Genomic DNA, 8952 nt, shown 5'->3' on the forward strand with positions numbered 1-8952 from the left:
CCTCAGTCCCCCAAAGTGCTGGGATTACAGGCGTGAGCCACCACTCCTAGCCTAAACTAACTTTCAAGATTAGGTAAACTGAGGCGCAGAGAGGGGCAGCCTTGCCCAAGGTCTTGCTCAGTCCTTTCCTGGGAAGGCCCCCGGAGCTTCTCCATCCTGTGGTCGCGGGTCCCTGTCACTCCTGCCGCTGTGCCTCCCAGGCTCCCGGCTGCTACCGAGCTGCCTGTGGGGTCATGAATTATGAATGAGGCCTGCAGGCTCCAGTGACAAGCCTGGCCTCTAGAACATGCCAAGGACACTGCCTGTCCGTCCCCTGCCGGGCGGCCTGACCCAGCCTTTTGTGCAGAAACACCTGGGTTTCCCCAGCAAGATCCCTTCTAAGCATTCCTTCTTATTTTGCAGATGGGGAAACTGAGGCACGGAGCTGGACAGTGACTCAGACACCAGGTGAACACTGGCTTTCGAGGGCAGGGTTGGGTCTCATGGGGGCAGCAGTGCCAGCTGGGTCATCACAGTGAGGAGTGAGCTCTGACTCCCAGGAGGGTGCATAAGGTGGGGACTGTCCTAGAGGAATTCAGAAGACCCCAGGGGACCCTCAGGGACACTTCAGGGACCCCAACCTCCATGTGGCTGATCACAGCCCCTGCATCTATTTCTCTTCAAACCTTTTCCTGCAGGAGCTGCCTGGAGTGGAGCCGAGAGCTCAGGTCTGGGCTCAGCCAGTCCAGAGTGCAAATCTACTGTCCCTTCCTAGCTGTGTGATCTTGGCAAGTGGCTTCCCCTCTGGGGGTGGGGAGGGCTCAGTTTTCTCATCTGTGAAGTGGATCAGAGTTTTCCTGCCAAGGTTGGGGTCATCCAGCACTGCTGCTACCCACTGCTATGAACTCTTACACGCACCTAAAAACCCCACATTCCATGCCCTCTCCTCCAATCTAGACTCCCTCAGCTCTTGTCCCTCCACCTAGTCTAGTCCTGACTCTGTGGAATTGGGAGCATCTATGTCTTGTTCTGACCCCCTCTGCTGGAGCTACTTGGGACCAGCACTGGCGCTGAATTATCTCAGGGGTCCTGGCATGCTGTTAGCATTGGAGCTTTCAGTTCCTCCTTCATCCTTTCTCTCCTTCCTCTACAGGGAGGGACTTTCCCCCCATCAAGCCCACACTGGCAATGACTCTGTAGCTCAAACTTGCCTCTCTCTTCAGACAGGCACTGGACGGGGCCTGCAGGGGTCTCCACAGAGACCATCAGGATGTCGTATTTTGGGGAGCATTTTTGGGTAAGACCGACTCTTATTTTGGCAGGAGATGCTGGCAGGGCTGCAGAGACTTTTATGGAGATGGGGGGACTGGAGAGTTGTGGGTAGAGTGTTGGACAGGTAGACGGTCTGCAAGGGATGGAAGTTAAAGTTGGAAGAGTCAGGCTGGGTTTGAATTCACACCCATCCCAGACCTCACAGGCCTTACGACCTTGGGTAAGTCATAGCTTGTGTCATAGGGAGACCAAGGCCCAGAGTGGGAACGTCTAAGCAACCTGAAGTTGCCCCATGAAAAAGTGCAGAGTCAGTGCTCAAACCCACGGCCAAACTGAACTTCCAGGACCCAGGGTCATTCCAGCCAGGGAATTTCCACCCCCTTCCCACCCTGGAGAATTGAGGGATTTTCCTGACCTGGCCTCTTATGGCCTGTGCACCCCTCCACTGTTCAGGCTGGAGATCACCTACTGTAGACCAAGGGATGCTGAGTGAGACAGATTTGTTTTCATTCATTCATTTCCTCTCTCCCTGCCACTGTGACCTCATCCCCAGCCAGCCCTAGGAGATGCTGGGGCCTCCGAGAGCATCCATCCCAGCCCCAGCCCCAAGGGAGGAGTCCCCAGTCTAGGGAACCCAGAGCCAACTTAGACACCTTCAGAGCCAGCTTAGACACCTTCAGCCCTGCAAGACCAGGGCTGAACCCAGCCTTGGGGGTCCTACAGTGGGAACCAGGACACAGAATCGTGTTTGCTGTGGGACAGCCTGGGCAAAAGACCAGAGGTGTGACACTGAGTGGCAAGTTCGGGAACAGGGACTCCTCCCGCAGAGCCAGGCTGACGGGGTGCCACAGAGGATGGGTAAACAGGGGAGGGCCCAGGAGTCAGGGAAGGACCAGGTCAGAAAGCCCCTTCCCCAGTTGCAAGCCCTGAGCTTGCAGCGGGGAAGCCTGTTGCTAGGTGACTGGTTGCCCCTGGCAACAAGCCCCACTCCTGCCCTTGCTCCCTCCCCAGCTGGGGCTCCTCTTACTGGCACTCGCTTTCTTAAAGGGGCCGCACTCCCTTGCCACCTGCAGGGGTGTGACCTCCACCCTCTCTTCAAAGGTCAGACTCCTCGATTTGCCCCTGAAAGGCTGTGTGACCCCAGCAAGGGGCTACCCCTCTCTGAGCTCCTGTTAGTACTACTGTGTAATGGAGGTGACCATTTGAGGATCAGAAGTCACCCTCATTTTGGAACCCCGACAGTGGCACCTACATTTATTTTAAATCCTTTTTAATTGCGTGAGGCGTGCAGGCTCGCTGCAGAAAATTCAGATCAGCAAAGAGAAAATAGAAACCACCCCCGACTTCCCCACCCCACCCAAAGATATCCTGGTAGGGAATGGTTAAGAGCTTTGAGTTCAGGATTCGAACTGGGCTCTGCTGGAAGCCCTGGAGCAAATGGCTTTGTCTGCCTGAACCTCTGTTTCCCCATCTGGGAAAAAGGGATGAAATTCCTGCACCGCCACTCCCACCCCGTGCACCCCCATGCACCCCCAGACTCCGGGAGGCCTGCTGTCACTGGCAAGGTTTCTTTTTATCAGTTGCTGGTATTGAAGCCGCCACAGAAGCCTGGTTCTTTGCTGGGTGATGCCGGGGTCCTGATGGCTCAAAGGAGGCTCTCATCAGGGGAGATTAAGCCAGACAGGGATGCCCCAGTCTCATCACGCCAGGGCAGGGCTGAAGCATAAAGTGTACTAGGGAGTCGTGGGGGAAGGGTGAGCAGGACAAGGACATAAATAAGCTCTGTTATAAAGACCACACTCTTGGCTGGGCACAGTGGCTCATGCCTGTAATCCCAGCATTTTGGGAGGCCAAGGGGGGCAGATCACCTGAGGTCAGGAGTTGGAGACCAGCCTGGCCAACATGGCAAAACCCCATCTCTACTAAAAATACAAAACTTAGCTGGGCATAGTGGCGTGAGCCTGTAGTCCCAGCTACTTGGGAGGCTAAGGCAGGAGAATCGCTTGAACCTGAGAGGTGGAAGTTGCAGTGAGATTGTACCACTGTACTCCAGTCTGGGCGATGGAGTGAGACTCTGTCTCAAAAAAAAAAAAAAAAAAAAACAAAAACCACACTTTGGCTGGCACTGAGGCAAGTCTGAAGTCTTGAAGTTCTGGTGGGAGAGACAGACCTGAGACAGCCCCTCCTAGGACCCTCGGCTGCCAGCCCAGTCCAAGGGAGGCAGACGCCGCTGGGGGTTTGCCAGGTCTGGGAAACGGGCCAGTAGTTGGCTCTGAGTCAGACCCAGATGCTGGCCTGGGCGGTGGTGCCTGGTGCAGCCTCACCCGAGGATCTCCTGGGGCCAGCACTGTGCCAGCCTCATCCCAGCAAGACCCCTGGGAGTTGGGTGCTGTTGTTGTCCCCTCTTATCACACAAGGAAGGAAACTGAGGCCAGAGAGATGAAGTCACCAACCCAAAGTGACCCTGTGCATATAAGGCGATTGGACACTTGAACTTTGAAAGTACAATTCCAAACACAAGAAGAGAGAAAATATAGGTAGAGCACGGTAGCTCACGTCTGTCATCCAAACACTTTGGGAGGCTGAGATGGTGGATTGCCTGAGCCCAGGAGTTTGAGACGAGCCTGGGCAACATAGCAAGACCCTGTCTCTACTAAAAAGACAAAAACTTAGCTGGGTGTGGTGGTGTGCACCTGTGGTCCCAACTACTTGGGAGGCTGAGATGGGAGGATCGCTTGAGCCTGGGAGGCGGAGGTTGCAATGAGCCAAGATATCACTGGACTCCAGCCTGGGTGACAGAGTGAGACCCTGTCTAAAAAAATAAATAAATAAAAAATAAAATATATTCCTGGTGAGCTGGAGGGAGCAACAGTGAAGTGGGGAGGGGGTTGAGCAGAGTTAGGGAAGTTTCTAGAGCAGGTGGCAATGATCCTTGAGAAGTGGAAGGATGTGGATGGGTGGAAGGAGATGGAGACTGGAGAGCTGATGGCGGGAATAGCCTGGACAAAGGTGTGGTGGTGGAAAGGCACTGCCTGTCTTTGCTATTTGCTGTTTTGTGGGTGAGGCTAAGAAGGAGCTAGGAGATGAGGCTGGAGTGGCAATTCCAGGCCATGCACTTGAACTTCAGCGTCTGGTGGGCAATCGGGACCCATCAATGATTCTAGAATGAACTGTGACCATTGGGAGATTTGGGCTTGAGGCTGACCTGGGTCTGCCCCAGTCTTGGCTTCAGTTTCTCCATTGATGCAGCAGGAAACACTATCTAGCAGTGACTTCTGGCTTTAACCTTCAAGCTTCTGGCCAAGTGTGGTGGCTCACGCCTGTAATCCCAGCACTTTGGGAGGCTGAGATAGGAGGGTTGCTTGAGTCCAGGAGTTCGAGACCAACCTTGGCAACATAGTAAGGCCCCGTCTCTACTAAAAATCAAAAAAATTAGCCGGATATGGTGGCATGTGCCTGTGGTCCCAGCTACGTGGGAGGCTGTGGTGGGACGATCTCTTGAGCCCAGGAATTTGAGGCTGCAGTGAGCCATGATCGTGCTGCTGCACTCCAACTGGGGAGACAGAGCGAGACCCTGTCTCAAACATAGAAAAATATATATAACATTCAAGCTTCCAGGTACCTGGGAGGGTGAACCTGGCAGGTTGGAGGAGGGCACAGGAAACTACCATTTATGGAAAACCGGCCAAATGCTGCCAGAGGGATGGCTTCACTGATGTGTGTTGGGACTTAAATGGCATCAGATCCCTCCACAAGCCTTCTCTTCCAGTATTCTTACAAGACCTGATTTGATGCTAAAATGTCCCCAATTCCATCAGACCCCAAGACCCCAGCTGATTACCTTTTTTTGGGGGGAATGGGACAGAGTCTCACTCTGTTGGCCAGGCTGGAATGCAGTGGTGGGATCTCAGCTCACTGCAACCTCTACCTCCCTGCTTCAAGCAATTCTCCTGCCTCGTTCTCCTGAGTATTTGGGACTACAGGTGCCCACCACCAGGCCTGGCTAATTTTTGTATTTTTAGTAGAGACAGAGTTTCACCATGTTGGCCAGTCAGGTCTTGAACTCTTGACCTCAAGTGATCTGCCTGCTTCAGCCTCCTGAAGTGCTGAAATTACAGACATGAGACACCACACCCATCTAGTCATTGGTTTTAAAGTTGTTATGGTGAGTTTTAAGTCCAAATCTAAAGGTGTCCAATCCCAACAGCAGGCACAGAGGACCAGGTCTGCAAGGGGTAGAGAGAAGTGGTATCAGACGGTGTGTATGAGGCCAGGTGTGGTGACTCATGCCTGTAATCCCAGCACTTTGAGAGGCCGAGGCAGGCAGATCACTTGAGGTCAGGAGTTCGAGACCAGCTTGACCAACATGGTGAAACCCGGCCTCTACTAAAAATACAAAAATCAGCCGGGCATAGTGGTGGCATGCGCCTGTTAAGGAAAAAAAAATCCCCGTGTTTAATCTATATTGGTCTTGCCTTTTATCCTCTTCCTCAGTTCTATTAATTTTGTTTATTCTTTTTTGTTTTCTGTAGATGGTCATATAATCTGGTCTCAATTCTTTTTCTTATCTTACTGCATTGGCCAGCACCTCCACATCAGCATTAAATATTAGCCATGATTTGAGGCATTCCTGCTTCATCCTGAAATATGTTGTGTCTCCTGTTTTACCACCTTTTTTTTTTTTTTTTGGCAGTGGGGGACAGTCTTGCTATGTCATCCAGGTTGGAATGCAACCGCACAATCTCAGCTCACTACAACCTCTGCCTCCCAGGTTCAAGAGATTCTCCTGCCTCAGCCTCCGAGTAGCTGGGGTTATAGTCATGTGCCACCACTCCTGGCTAATTTTTGTGTTTTTAGTAGAGATGGGGTTTCACCATGTTGGCCAGTCTGGTCTCGAACTCTTGACCTCAGATAATCTGCCTGCCTTGGCCTCCCAAAGTGCTGGGACTACAGGTGTGAGCCACCTCGCCCAGCCTGATTACCATTTTTAATGGACAGCTTAGTAGTGTTCAGGCATGATGCCCTTCCCAGGTGACAGAATCTGGCTGGCATTAAGATATAGTTGTTGCCTCGTTTTTTCCTACTCCTTTCATGTGGCAAAGGGTCCCAATTTTCCATTGAGAGTGGCAGAAAAAGTTGCTCTTTTACATAAATGTCTTTGGGGGAGAAACATAAGCCAATTTAAAACAAATGCTAACTATTAATAACTAATGTTACAAATTAGCAAAAGCTAGAGTTGCCTTTGGGGCTTTGGGAAGCATTGACATGGATTATGTTGCTGCTTGTATCATCCCCATGTAAGAGATGGGTGTCTCCCAGGCTGTAGTGTAGTGACGTGATTTTGGCTCATTGCAATCTCCGCCTCCCAGGTTCAAGCGATTCTCCTGCCTCAGCCTTCTGAGTAGCTGGGATTACAAGCACCTGCCACCGTGCTTGACTACTTTTGCATTTTTAGTAGAGACAGGGTTTCACCATATTGACCAGGCTGGTCTCAAACTCAAGACCTCAAGTGATCTGCTTGCCTCAGTCTCCCAAAGTGCTGGGATTACAGGCATGAGCCACCGTGCACAGCCTCCCTGCCCCATCTTAATGAGGAGCTGCTAAAAGCTCAGAGAGGGGCAGTGACTTGCCTGCGTCACACAGTGCAGCCCTAGCCTCCTCCAACATGACAACCCCAGAAATTGGAGTAAAGAGATTTTGTGCAAGGCATTCTCAGGCACCAGGGTAGAAATGCTCAGTTCCCACTGGCACTAGCAGGTAACAGCAGAATCATTTGTTCATTTTTTCGACAAACTCAAATGCCCTTTCTTTCTCTTATTCTGTGCTGGGCTTTGCTGGGTCCAGGGAGAGAACTCAAACCTGGACCCTACTTTGGGTTCTCATAGAGGGAGTTTCCACGTTGACAAGAACAGAAAACACAACTACAGTGACTTAAGCAACGGGGATTGTATTGGCTTTTAAGATTGAATGATTATGGGGGAATGTGGCTTTCAGGGTTGGTTTGATCCAGCAACTTGATTCAACACACCTTTTTTTTTTCTTTGTAGCTATTGTAAATGCGATCACTTTCTTGATTTCTTTTCAGCTATTTTATTAATGGTGTATAGAAATGCTACTGATTTTCATATGTTGATATTTGTATTTCGCAACTTAACTGAATTTGTTCATCAGTTCTAGGAGTTTTTTGGCGGAGTGTTTAGGCTTTCCTATACATAAGATCATGTCGCAAAGAGAGACAATTTGACTTTTTCTTTTCGTGTGTGTGTGTGTGTGTGTGTATATATGTGTGTATATATATATACATATTTTGTTGTTGTTTTTCTTCCCGAGATGGAGTCTTGCTCTGTTGCCCACAGCTGGAGTGCAATGGCACGATCTCGGCTCACTGCAACCTCTGCCTCCCAGGTTCAAGCAATTCTACTGCTTCGGCCTTCCAAGTAGCTGGGATTACAGGGGTGCGCCACTATGCCTGGCTAATTTTGTATTTTTAGTAGAGACAGGGTTTCACCATGTTGGCCAGGCTGGTCTCAAACTCCTGACCTCGTGATCTGCCTGCCTCGGCCTCCCAAAGTGCTAGGATTACAGGCGTGACCCACTCCAATTTATTTTTATTTCATTCATTCATTCATTAATTCATTCATTCATTCATTTTGAGGCAGTCTTGCTCTGATACCCAGACTGGAGTGCAGTTGTGGGCTCAAGCAGTCCTCCTGACTCAGTCTCCCAAGTAGCTGGAATTACAGGTGCGCCACCACGCCTGGCTAATTTTTGTATTTTTAGTAGAGACAGGGTTTCGCCATGTTGGCCAGGCTGGTCTCAAACTCCTGACCTCAAGTGATCCACCCACCTTGTCCTCTCAAAGTGCTGGGATTACAGGCGTGTGAGCCACCCCGCCCAGCTGAACACACTTTTTTTTTTTTTTTTTTTTTTTTAATACAAAAGCCCTCTGGTTCAGCTTCTTTCTAAGGTTCGCGGTTTCCATTTGACTTCCAATATCCCCTGTGGCCATATAATTCCTCATTTATGGAAAGACAGAGAAAAGGGGAGGAGACTGAGACCGAAAATGGCAGAGAGACTCAGAAAAACAGAGACACAAAGACAGAAGGAGACAAAGACACAGAACAAATGAGATTCCTCCCCAGCAACTAGGGGACAAAAAGAAAATCCCAAGCTTCTCTCTGATTGGACAAATTTAAGGTCCATAGACAATCCTATGGCCCAGGGGAAATGCAGCAAGCTGATTCGCTCAGGTCTGAACGAGTCCCTACAGCCAAGGGGATGGACTTCTGCTCCTTGGCCACGCCCCCGTTGCTAAGCAACTATGATCCCCCCCCCCCCATTCTTTCTCAGTCTCTACTCCCATCCCCTACAGGGCGAGAAAAATCATGGCTTTGAGGTCTTGTACCACAGCGTGAAGCAGGGGCCCATCTCCACCAAGGAGCTGGCGGACTTCATCCGGGAGAGGTGAGGTCCCCAAGCCCCATCCACCAGGGGCCACGCCCACCACCCTGTAGTCACGCCCACCTCATGACAACACCCTACATGGTCAGGGGCTAGATCCCTGGGGATTCCAGAAACCAGAGGGGCTAGAAGATCCTGGAAATGACCGATTCTCAACCCTGTCAGCACCATATCTCCTTTTAAACAACAATCACCTGATTTCGAAAGCTCCCCTCTCACGGTGGGAATTTTTTTTTTTTT

The 8952-nt window shown here is 50.8% G+C and overlaps 1 protein-coding gene across 5 annotated transcripts in view; it reads left to right on the forward strand.

Moving 5' to 3' along the window:
- Positions 1-8952, forward strand: part of FCHO1 (FCH domain only 1) — a 45132-nt gene that overhangs the window by 6165 nt on the left and 30015 nt on the right. For 2 of the 5 annotated variants that reach the window (XM_011925759.1, XM_011925761.1), the window contains exons 2-5: positions 403-447; positions 678-767; positions 1203-1276; positions 8624-8715. In XM_011925759.1, the coding sequence (XP_011781149.1) occupies positions 1250-1276; positions 8624-8715 (119 nt within the window). In that variant the 5' untranslated portion in view covers positions 403-447; positions 678-767; positions 1203-1249. The remainder of the gene's footprint in view (positions 1-402; positions 448-677; positions 768-1202; positions 1277-8623; positions 8716-8952) is intronic. The other 3 variants (XM_011925760.1, XM_011925762.1, XM_011925763.1) reach the window with 3 other exon arrangements.

Source organism: Colobus angolensis, unplaced genomic scaffold (assembly GCF_000951035.1).
Source record: "Colobus angolensis palliatus isolate OR3802 unplaced genomic scaffold, Cang.pa_1.0 Scaffold66, whole genome shotgun sequence".
Taxonomy (NCBI): Eukaryota; Metazoa; Chordata; class Mammalia; order Primates; family Cercopithecidae; genus Colobus; species Colobus angolensis.